Genomic DNA, 12,500 nt, shown 5'->3' with positions numbered 1-12,500 from the left:
TTAATAGCTAGCTAGCTAAACAGAAATACTGTTACAGTGTACAAGCATGTGTGATACATGTGCGGTACATTACCAGAGCCAAAGTCTCCAGTCTCTTCTACCCTTAACAAGAGGAAAGCGGCCATTGAATAATTACAGCGTAGTAGTCAACCCCTCAAGTGAAGAATATTTCGGTTATGATAATGTTGTTCTATTTAAATGTACTGAATGTGGGAGATTGTTCCTCTAAATAGCCAATGTTGGTTTTTGTCGTCATGAGGTGCTACTTAACATGTGCAGAGGGGGAGAGGGAGAGATATTTCATGCTGACTAAGTATAATTTCCCTAAGTATCAGTCGGTTAGCTAGTCAGTTCTGCTACACATGAAAAATATATATTATAATAATGTTCACTTAATTACTGTTGACTAGTTAGTTAAACAATAACAAGTCGACGTTAAATTATGGGTATTTAATATTTTTCAATTTCAGTCAGTATTACACTTTGAACAACACTGAAGTCAAGCATTTCTGAAATTAGTGTTCAAAAAGAATCACAAATAGGTTCGTTCATGTTAGTTGAACTTGTTGATCAAAACACCATTCGGATGTTGGTCTTTTGAATAAATACGTTTTTTATTTCATAGTTGAATGAAATATAGTGAATTTTGTCATGTACTTTCTAGACAGACTGTAAATGCTACTAAAGTAAACGGGGAAGAATTGTGTGCTTTCAGATCAGGCCAAGAGAGTATTGGAAAGGAATTTGAGTTATTGTAAAGCTAAGTATGAACTAACTATTGCTATCATGAGTGCGCAGCTGGTCGCCAATTTCCATCAGTTGAATCTGATGTTTCTTGCTTTCATCAATCACTTCCCCGCTCAGATGATAATGCTTTTATGAATGCTTTTGATTGCTTCTACGAAATAATATACCGAGGAAGACAACTAGGACACCCTCTGAGCAATGACACGTGATAGGCCTATTCAAGTCACACTTGCATTCTTAATTTATTTTTGTCTGGTAAGATTGCAGAAATGTTTTCGAGCTAGGAACATCAGAACTCGTCATAATAAATCTAAATAAAAAAATATAATTTTTACCTCACAATTATCTGTTAAATCCAGACACATTTGGCTGACTTATGGTAGTCTACGTTGATTATCTTTTTTCTATTTATTTGATTTACATTTTTAAGGAATACTTTTCCCATTTGTCTTTAGTGGATAAGAGAAAAATGCTATTTGGAATATTGTTCTGTTTAACTTTAAAGAACTACGAATGTTTGTTTTTAGATTATTTAAAAAAATGAAATGTATAAGAAAATAATTTTGACTTCTAATGGTGATAAACAATACAACTTCCGTAATTGTAAAAAATGCCATTTGTCTTTAGTGGATAAGAGAAAAATGCTTTAGCTATCAAAATTAATCATCGATTACACAACAGTGGTTTGTCAAATATCAACACTATAAAAGACGAATTGTAATTATATTATTATATTTAACGAAAATACGAGGCATGTTAAAACAAAATTCTATTTGAAGGTAGACACGTCCCTGATATCTTACGAAGCATGCAAGTTCTCTACCTGACTAATGTGATAGTTGAATTGGTAGAACTTCAAAGGTTCAAACTTGCAGCAAATGATTTCATGTTGAACAGGCTGACCTAAGTCTTTTTATAGTTTATATATGATATATGTTTTGATGTTACCGTTTTAAAAATATTTTATTCTAAGTGTTCACTATTTCTCAGATAGTTTGTTTATTTCCTTATTTCATTTCCTCACTGGGCTTTATTTCCCTGTTGGAGCCCTTGGGCTTGTAGCATCTTGCTTTTCCAACTAGGGTTGTAACTTAGCTAGTAATAATAATAATAATAATAATAATAATAATAATAATAATAATAATAATAATAATAATGATTATTATCTTAATAACGATGATGATGATAATGATAATAAAAATAATAATAATCCAGCATAAAATATATATGTAAGGAACAAACGATGACATGCCATGTTAAAATAGATGGGAATCATATTTTTTTTTTTGCCTTTTACCTCAAATTAGTGATAAACTCCTATCAAACCAATTTGTCCCTTTGACGTAACTTCCAAGCAATTATTATTATTATTATTACTAGCCAAGCTACAACCCTAGTTGGAAAAGCAAGATGCTATAAGCCCAAGGGCTCCAACAGGGAAAAATAGCCCAGTGAGGAAAGGAAGTAAGGAAATAAATATATGATGAGAATAAATTAACAATATATCATTCTAAAAACAGTAACAGCGTCAAAACATATATGTCATATATAAACTATTAACAACGTCAAAACAGATATGTCATATATAAACAATAAAAAGACTCATGTCAGCCTGGTCAACATAAAAACATTTGCTCCAACTTTGAACTTTTGAAGTTCTACTGATTCAACTACCCGATTAGGAAGATCATTCCACAACTTGGTAACAGGTGGAATAAAACTTTTAGAATACTGTGTAGTATTGAGCCTCATGATGGAGAAGGCCTGGCTATTAGAATTAACTGCCTGCCTAGTATTACGAACAGGATAGAATTGTCCAGGGAGATCTGAATGTAAAGGATGGTCAGAGTTATGAAAAATCTTATGCAACATGCATAATGAACTAATTGAACGACGATGCCAAAGATTAATATCTAGATCAGGAATAAGAAATTTAATAGACCGTAAGTTTCTGTCCAACGTATTACACATTGAACAACAACACTAAAGTCAAGAATTCTTGAAATTAGTGTTTAACAACAATCACAAATAGGTTCATTCCTGTTTGTTGAGCTTGTTGATCAAAACTCTATTTGGAATGTTGATTCTGCATTTCAAAGTTGAATGAAATACTAAAGAGTGAACTTTTTCATATACTTTCTCGACAGACTTATAATAATGTTCACTTAATTATTGTTGACTAGTTAGTTAAACAATAACAAGTCGACGTTAAATTACGGGTAATTAATATTTTTAAATTTCAGTAAGTATTACACTTTGAACAACACTGAAGTCAAAAATTACTGAAAAGATTAATAGAACAAGGAAGAATTGTGTATTTCATATAAGACCAAGGGAGCATGAGAAGTCCTTAAAAAGACCCTATGTTCTTAATGTAAGGTGTGGCCATGGTTCAGAACTATCTGGACTCTGGGTGTGACTTGCATTAATGCGACAAGTCGAATGTCTACTTTTTTGGCCACCAAACGTTTCATTTGGCCTTATACATGTGTCTTGAAGAATGACAAGACTAGGAACCAATGCTAAACAACATCTATTATTAATTTTAAGGGTGTAAAATTAACAGACTACAGTATATAAAAATATATACTGTATATTAAGAGAAATAGTCCTGATAGATTTCCAAATAGACTGAATGCACAGTTATATTTCAGTTATTTTCAGTTGATTTTATATTTTGTTTTGAATCAATTTTTACCGTTATTCAATAAAAATTAAATTCAACTTTAAAATAAGCTACAGTTTTTCTTTCCTATTTCTTAGGCAAAAGCGCTGGCAGTCTCCTGGGAGGTTACATCATGTCCACGTTGGGGTCGCCGTTTTCCTTCCAGATATTCAGCGGCATAGCGTTCACGACTGGGTTTTCCTATTACCTCATCGGCAAGCTGGCCATCTTGCCACGCCACGCCAAGAAGCTCAAGAGGAAGAGGGAAATCATGGCCATGCCTGTGGAGACGATTTCCAAAGAGGAACACAAACGAATGAGCCAGTTGACCTACTCGCCGCCATATGCAAAAGAGCCGGAGTATATCAAGAAAAAGGGGCGGAAAAGGGACGAGTCCCCTACGAAGAGCGCTGAAAACGTGCAGATTCACGTCATGGATGAGACTCAGATGACAGATTTACCTGCTGACGAGACAATGGCGTCTCTTAATGGCGAATGCGAAAATACTGAAAAGAACGACACCAAAGAGTAGATGTTCTGTAAAAAAAAGATTCAGGAAAGAACAAATAGAATAAATTGTGGCCCTGCCTATACTCTACTTTCGCAAGGTAACCTAATGGACGTTAATATTATTGGCTCCTTAGAATGCACGCTGTCTCAGAGAACTATGTGTACCAATTCGTTTGCATCGGCTTATTGTTGTCCAAAGTACTTAGGCTGGATATGGTTGTTTTTATTTAATTAAAAAGGGCACACCACCAATTGCACATACTGCACAACCTCTACAACCTTTAGAACGATTCCATTAGTCTCAAATCAATGCTAGAGCTGTGCTCTAGCGAAACTATCTCAGTTCCTGAGGAGAACATTCAAGGTGAGGAGGAACTTGTGAAGTCAGTACTTCTACATGTTCAACGAGATTTTTGTAAATATTGCTTGTGTTTATAATCCGTGCCATATTAGATAGTCTAAAAGCATAGGGGTGCGAGACAGAGAGGCTGGGGGGCACTGCAACCCCCCTCAAGATTTGGGCTGACTCAATTTTTTTTTGGGCTGAGAAGTCAGTGTAGCAAGACTATTCAACTGTCAGATAGTAAATGTTTACCCAGACCTTGAGTGTTATATACATACATATATTGTGCGTGTATATATATATATATATATATATATATATATATATATATATATATATATATATATATATATATATATATATATATATATATATATATATATATATATATGAATGATTGCTTGGATTTCCAAGCAAAATTTATTTCGACCAGAGAGAGAGAGAGAGAGAGAGAGAGAGAGAGAGAGAGAGAGAGAGAGAGAGAGAGAGAGAGAGAGAGAGAGAGAGAGAGAGAGAAAGTGTGTTCAGGCCCCCAGATGAGAAGGGTCCCGTACGCTTGTTAGATGCCCTCTAGGATTTTGGGTCATGCTAAAAAGGAATAGATTAATTCCCTTTCAATTATTAATAAGTTCGGCATAGTCTTTCACAAGGTCTTTCAGATGAGTAAATTAAGAGCTTGCGGAAGAATAAGGCAAGATATATTGCAATTATAGGACAAACTAACTGAACACTATCTGAAGTCATATTTGGTAACTCCAATTAACTTTATATCATAAACATATTTACTTTATTTAATCACTCAGTTGTTATCTCAAAAAGACTTTAATTTCTTATGAAAAACACATATAACAAGTTTTTTTTATGTCCTTAATTTCTATTTTCTAGAATGCTTAAAACAACATTCGTCTGACTTGATAATATCTGTAAAACATTTCGCTCACAGACGTCATTTATTAGTATTTCATCTACGAAGAAATGTTTGGCTACATTTCTTACAAGAATGGAATTAACGACGACCATCGAATTGCCATGATTCAACACCAGACTTTAATCAAATTTACAAGTTTTATTACCCCCCCCCACACACACACACACATATATATATATATATATATATATATATATATATATATATATATATATATATATATATATATTTATAGGCTACACACACGCAAGCACGCACACACGCGCGCGCACACACGCGCGCGCACACACACACGCGCGCGCACACACACACGCAAGCATATATATATATATATATATATATATATATATATATATATATATATATATATATATATATATATATATATACCTGTATGGGGGTCTTATAGTAAACAATTTTAAAGCGATCTGATATTTACTTTTACTTTTATTTTAAAGAAACTTACTTCAGAGGAGTTTTATCATTAGAGGAACAGATTCAAAAGCAAATTAAAAATTTTATGGATATTGTTTTTTTTTCAAATTTTTCCCAACTTTCTTATTTTGTACTATGGCTTTTCCATAATTCGAAAGTTTAAAATTCGCCTGCAAACAAATAAGATTTTACCATTTGAAGTTAGAAAAAAGACACGAAACAAGAATTGCTTTAGCGGTAAATTTGCCTTTTTCGGATTTCCCAAAATTCTTCGTTCTTTAACAAAATTCTAAATTATCCCAAAATATTGGCCTCTTTTCCCACTTTTCAACAGTATATTTCTTTTAAAATTTATCTAAAAAATAAGAACATCTTCATAAAAAGAAGTGAAAAAACAGTGAAACAGAAAACAGCTATATAGGTAAGATTTATTTTCTAAATTCCCATGATTTATCGTCCAATAATTAAAATTCTACTACATAAAAGAGCAAAATACATTAAAATAAAGTTCTAACACTCACCAAGGAATAGTCCTGACATCTACATCTTTTTCTAGATCCTCGTTACCACGTCTTCACTCTTTATATTTCATTCTATGTCCGTATCGAACCTTTTCGTATCAAAATCCAATTCTAAAATAAAAACCGGTATTCACTCACTTTACCGAGTAAATATTGATTTATTACAACGAACTGCTACTTTTTGGTTGATGGAGAGGCCATTGTCTTTAAGCAAGGCCTGTAAACAAACCAACTTTGTTTCTCTCGCCTTTGCTAGTTGGTGGTACAAATATTTACATAACTAACACGTTTTGGCATTCTGACAACACTTCAGATATATAAAAACGATAAATAAACGGTACCAAGATTTATGAACACTAGAAAAACTGTAGCTAATGAGAAAATTACTACAGTGTAATTGTTTACACTAATATGACTAAATTACTAACGTTTGTCGGCTTGCTGCAGGGACTTTAGAGACTGTAGCACTGCCAGACGCATAATGATAATGCACAATACTGAATAATTACGTGAATAATAACTTGAATAACAGATATAAAATAAAATTTAAAAGACCACTATGCTACTCACATGGTTCAGAAATTTAGTTAAAGGCCACTGGACTTAAAATGGCTATATCTCAGCCGTTTCTTACGATTTTACCGTACAACTTGTCAGCGTGTAAGATACAATACCAGACTCCAGAGATCACTTTGGGTGAATTATAAGTTTGTAATATCTTCGAAAATTCAACGTTCCACCTCCTTGGTCATGGTAGATTTAGCTGCACATTTCATGGCTCAGAGGATAAAATCACATCTGAAATAATTTAAAAGCAATTACCTTGGGGGTATTTCAATATATCTGTGCACGTCCGTACGCCAGGTTTATTCGTCAGTCCAGCCAAGGTCTATTCTATAGACCTCGACTCCTTGAGTATTACAGTACTCTTTAACTTACATGGTTAACTGTAACACCTTAAGAATATGCATTACAGCCGTTGTTATTGTGTAGCCCAGGATTTTAATCGTATATCGTTATTACTATAGAACGCAATAACAAGGTGCAGCCATGGTTGTGTTGATATGAAGGACGTCACCTTACTTCTCGGTTATAAAAATAAATAACAAAAAGAGTATTACGATTTCCAGTTGAGCATTTATTTGTGTCAGTTAGACTATAATAGAATCGACTGTCCTACTACTTAAGTCATACAGTATACTAGTGATCAACGGAAAGATTCCTTTTCAAACATATTCCTAAGATTGGCATAATGATTGATTGATTTCAAGTTTTCAGGCATCCTGACATCTAAGGTCATTGACGCCGTTGGCATAATGGGGAGAGAGAGAGAGAGAGAGAGAGAGAGAGAGAGAGAGAGAGAGAGAGAGAGAGAGAGAGAGAGAGAGAGAGAGAGAGAGATGGAAATAAGTGATATGGCAAGCAAATGGAAATGTTTTATCTTTTTTGCTCAAGGAAGTTGGTGATTAAATGTATGTCAACACGGAAAAAATAGAATGCATAATTACGAACTAAGAAAATAAAACTATAATGGAACCCGCCTTGAGTAAAATCTTATATAATTTATGTAGGATTGTTTAATACTGATAAGAACTGGGAGATAAACGTGATGTTGCGTTTATAAATTTGATTTCGTACAAGACTGTTTACCAAAGGGAGCCGTTATATATAGTACTACTGAAACTTGATAATAAACAATTTTGTTATTACCTTCAACAGTGAGTGTACAGTTTCTCTTACCTTTTCTGAATAATTGTAGCGGAAAATTTTAAAGGCTAAAAAATTTTGGCTAGAAGACGAACTTTGTCTTTTTTTTTTTTTAAATGTTTTAGATTTTTATTTAGGGATCTGTTCATAATTCACCTAAATTTGTTTCCAGCCTCTAGCATTTTTTATCCCCATTTTTACTTCCTTTTTTTTCATCTTGTCCAACTGCAAAGTTTTGTTTCAATTGCACTTCGGTGCTGGGTGGTCTCCCTGGTTCCAGCACTAGGCCATACATTTTACAAATCCATAAAAAAAAGTTATTTACAGAGGGAGTATAAGTTTCTTTTACAGTAATTCCAAGAATATAAAAGAGATGAAGAGGGAATAAAGAAAAATAACCCAAATTGTAAGATTAAAAACCAACTCAATATGACCACAAAATCCAATTGTAATTGGTATCTTTATAAATAAACTTAGATGAATTAATATGTAAAATAACGAGAATCAAGATTCGTCAATAGTCAAGTTTCTGCAGTTAACATTAGACCCAGGCCATACAATTCTCTTCTATATTGAGAACCAATAGCTAGTTATGAACCATTTCAAGCATTGTAGTTAGTCATATCTATTTGGAAAGGATTGCCTCAAAAGCACTCATAACGAACACACGAACGGTGCATTATACAAGGAAATCAAGAGTGGCAAATGGTTGGAGAAGTTCAATCGCTAGCTGTAAACAGGATTGTCAGTTTTCGTGGGCTTGGAATCCTCTGTTAAACAATTTCCACCGTCTTGGTCTCTTCCAATGATACATTTTAATTAATATAACTTATTGTTAGAAATATTAAATAAATAAAACCATATTAATACTTTTTTGTTTTAAACATAGGCCTACTAGAGCAAGGATATAAAACAAACCTTAACAATTTGCATCCGTTGGTCTTTTTAATTGAAGCTGATTACAGCCATAACTTTACAACACAATTGTTGCAGAATAAGAGAGCATATTCGTCGTTCTGTACATTCCATTTATTCTCCTGTATATTGTGGCTGATGATGTAATAACAATCGAGCCATTCGGCATTGACTAGTTACCCATTCATTTGATTATTTACGATGTAATAAGATTAAATAAAACTTTCTTTGCTTACCCATGTCGGTTTCGAGAAGACTAGACATTCCACAGAGGTAAACATACTATGGCTGCATAAGAGGAAAGGTTACTCATTAAACATTTGGCACTTGACGGATTATAAATCCAGGTCCTATCTTACGTAGAGCATCTGCGGAGATAACCATAGAGTTGTTATCTCATCATCAGCACCTCACAGTGGAACAACAACTCGGAGGAAAAGGTTTTAGGTCCAGAAGCCTCCAACCGCCACGGCTAGGTTGTCCGTGTGTTCGCCCGGGATGTATTCGAACTTCCACAGCAAATTGGTAACGACAACTGGAATGAAAGATGGAACAAAATGTAGAATTTCTGCTGTTGTGTGATTAAAATTGACGATTGTCAGTTTAGCTCCATGTCAGAGAGAGCAATAAAATTATGTTACTACGGGAGTAGTCATTATAAACGGGATTACAGGAACAATACCACTAGAAAAAAATATAAAAATAAATAACAAAAAGTATTATGATTTTCAGTACTTTACTCCTTCAGTGGAACATTTTATTAGTTGTGCCAGTTAGACTATCATAGAATAGACTGTCCTACTACCTAAGTCATACAGTATACTAGTGATCAGATGAAATGAAAAGCTATTTGACGGACTACTGAGGTAAAATAGATAATCAAATGAGCATTTCGATGACAAAATGTACCAGAAATAAAAAAATTAGCGAAGTTGCCCTACCATAAATAGATCTAAAAAGATATTATTGGTAATGTTATGGAAAAAGTTTGAGATAAATCGGGTCCTTCAAATATTATCACCTAGTACACTGCCGATTTTTTTTAGTTATTGGCTGTAACGGTTTACCCGGAAGAAACTCCAAGATACTTTAGTGAGCTATCATCTGAAGATGGTATAGTGTTAGCAGCAGAAACTGAGAGAGAGAGAGAGAGAGAGAGAGAGAGAGAGAGAGAGAGAGAGAGAGAGAGAGAGAGAGAGAGAGAGAGAGAGAGAGAGAGAGAGAGAGAGAGAGAGAAAAAAATCAACGTACTGATCACTGGAAAAGAAGTAGAGGAAAATGCAACCAAGAAAGTGCCCATGAGGTGTGAACTCTAGATATATTATATAAAAGAGGTATAAACTTTACATGGAGTAAGAGGTTTCAGATGCCCAAAATATTTAAAAAGAGCCAACGGCGAAAGCAGAGGAATTTAGAAGCATGTTCAGATAGATTGGCAGGTCTTAAGAAGCTGTTTAGTTATTTCTGCTACTTTGGAGAGACTGGATTATGCAGCAGAAGTTCAGAAAACTATTAAACAATGGCAACAACATGAATGAAACGGATTATTATTATTATTATTATTATTATTATTATTATTATTATTATTATTATTACAAGCTAAGCTACAATTTATGAATTTATAAGCGCAGGTATATGAAAATGTCTTATTAGTAGATAGAGCAAAGGCTTACTATAGATACAACAGGCCTCTACATCAGAAAAATGTCAATGGCAAAGAAAATGGAAGTTATGAAAAGATGTGACTATCGTATCTTAAGATTCATTGTTGGAGTACGTTAGGAATATCATAACTAGAATGCTGAAATGGTCGAAATATTTGGTACCTAAAAGCTCGGAAAAAAAAGATAACTCTGAGATTGAGATGTTCTGGACAGGTGATATGAAGGGATGAGGAATAGATTGGTAATTAAAAAAGAAAAAAAAAAATGCGATAGGCATGGAAGGGTCATGACGATGACCTGTGGAAAGGAATACAGGTTTCCTGTTATATATATATATATATATATATATATATATATATATATATATATATATATATATATATATATATATATATATATATATATATATCTTTTCGGTCATGTTCAGCTCGCCCCGTCCCTCGGGGAGGGGGAGAGCAAGTAGCCATACCTCAGTGTGTCTTTATATCCACTGAAATATTTAGCCATCATTTATGACGGGTCACGTACACTAGTTAATTACATAAAAGCTATTGATAATTACCCATGTGGCCTTCAGTGAGAGATTCTAGTAATTCAGGACAGTAATGGTCACAAGGTTCTCTGGGCACTAGGCGAATGTGACTCCATCCCCGCACTTGAGCCACCCACAGAAGCTCTGTCTGGAAGTCGATCTGCAATGGGAGATGAAGTAGCTGTATTAAGTTGTACGGAGTAATATAATACTTTAAAATTTCGTATTTACATAAATTCATTCATCTTTCTGCCATTACATTCACATATTTTAAGGATGCATTTTTTTTAATAGGAGCCGGTCTATTTTGATGTTGAACCAAAGGAAATACGACAGAATAAGAAAAAAGTATTTCAAAACTAGCCAAAAGCCATTTCATTCTTAATATCGGCATTTGAAATGTTCTTCCCAATAGCTTTTCACCAACTAACAACTTCAAATTATCCACCATTATTCCTCCCCACTTCTGTTTCTGCTAGGTGTGTAAGATGAAGACATTAATGGTTTAAAGGCCGCTCATGAATGGCAGATCTGGGCAAGGGACAGTGACATTACCCTAACAAACAGGACAATGCCTTGGAAACTGATCACAGGACCAGCGCCCAAGCCCCTTCACCACCCAAGCTAGGAGCTGGAAGGGCCAGGCAATGGTTGCTGATGACTCACCAGGCAGACTACGTTACCAATAGGCCACTACACACTTTCTCCTTGCGCAGCACTTCTTTCTTTTTCCTTGCTGATAATTGCAGAATCTAAATCCCCATTATCCATACCCCAAATGATTATATAGTATTGTTTATATAAGAACTTCCTATATCAAAACTATTGTTTTCCAAGTGGTGAGTCCATGGCTTCCTTGGAGTTCAGAAAATATATTTCATTCATTTCATATGTTATCTTGTTCATGTCTAGGCTAATTATCATTTATTTTCCACTCCGGAAGCCTCAATTTATAACATTGTATCAGGGATCTGAGGATAATGGTACCGCCAAATACAAAGTCCTTAACTAGACCAGACTTGAAGAACAGAAAAAAAAAAAAAAAAAATAAGAATGAATCTGACGTAAACCAAAGGAAACGACAGAGATGAGATTAAAAGATTCAGGGAACAGAGAACAGGAAATGTCTTTCAATAGTTTACCAACTAAGAAACTAATTTGATTCTTTACCTCTTTGTAAACTTTTCCCTTGAAATCCGAAGAGATCATGACCCAGTTGGAGTCTGACAGATCCACCATGTGAGGGATGAAGTAGGGCCTCCTGTAGAGCTGCCTCAGAGCTTTGGCCGCCTTTTTGTTGCAGTTCTCCCTGTGAACAAGACAGAAAATAAAAATAAGTAAATTAAGGTCCATTGCAGAAAAGCTCGACTCCGTGTGAACAAGACAAGGCAGAGAAGTCAATGCAGCAGGATGATTCAACTGTCAGATAGTGAATGCTAACATAGTCTTCGAGTGTTTATATATATATATATATATATATATATATATATATATATATATATATATATATATATATATATATATGTGTGTGTG

General features: G+C 34.2%; 3 protein-coding genes across 3 annotated transcripts in view; 1 reads left to right on the top strand and 2 right to left on the bottom strand.

Annotated features, from left to right (window-relative positions):
- LOC137629487 (major facilitator superfamily domain-containing protein 6-like) overlaps nucleotides 1-4,538 on the top strand; it is a 53,713-nt gene extending 49,175 nt beyond the window's left edge. The window contains exon 8 of the mRNA XM_068360820.1: nucleotides 3,511-4,538. Coding sequence (XP_068216921.1) covers nucleotides 3,511-3,944 — 434 coding nt within the window. The 3' untranslated portion in view covers nucleotides 3,945-4,538. The remainder of the gene's footprint in view (nucleotides 1-3,510) is intronic.
- Nucleotides 1-8,650, bottom strand: part of LOC137629488 (spermatogenesis-defective protein 39 homolog) — a 194,352-nt gene extending 185,702 nt beyond the window's left edge. The window contains exon 1 of the mRNA XM_068360822.1: nucleotides 6,150-8,650. The gene's annotated coding sequence lies outside the window, so the exon portion shown is untranslated. The remainder of the gene's footprint in view (nucleotides 1-6,149) is intronic.
- Nucleotides 8,651-8,775: 125 nt separating this feature from the next.
- The window catches only part of LOC137629489 (uncharacterized), a 13,487-nt gene continuing 9,762 nt past the window's right edge, over nucleotides 8,776-12,500 (bottom strand). The window contains exons 7-9 of the mRNA XM_068360824.1: nucleotides 12,138-12,276; nucleotides 10,998-11,127; nucleotides 8,776-9,306 (exon numbers count right to left, since the gene is read on the bottom strand). Coding sequence (XP_068216925.1) covers nucleotides 9,215-9,306; nucleotides 10,998-11,127; nucleotides 12,138-12,276 — 361 coding nt within the window. The 3' untranslated portion in view covers nucleotides 8,776-9,214. The remainder of the gene's footprint in view (nucleotides 9,307-10,997; nucleotides 11,128-12,137; nucleotides 12,277-12,500) is intronic.

This window comes from Palaemon carinicauda, chromosome 37, assembly GCF_036898095.1.
Source record: "Palaemon carinicauda isolate YSFRI2023 chromosome 37, ASM3689809v2, whole genome shotgun sequence".
Classification (NCBI taxonomy): Eukaryota; Metazoa; Arthropoda; class Malacostraca; order Decapoda; family Palaemonidae; genus Palaemon; species Palaemon carinicauda.
Note: the sequence above shows the minus strand (reverse complement) of the source record. Positions and strands in the feature narration are given on the sequence as shown.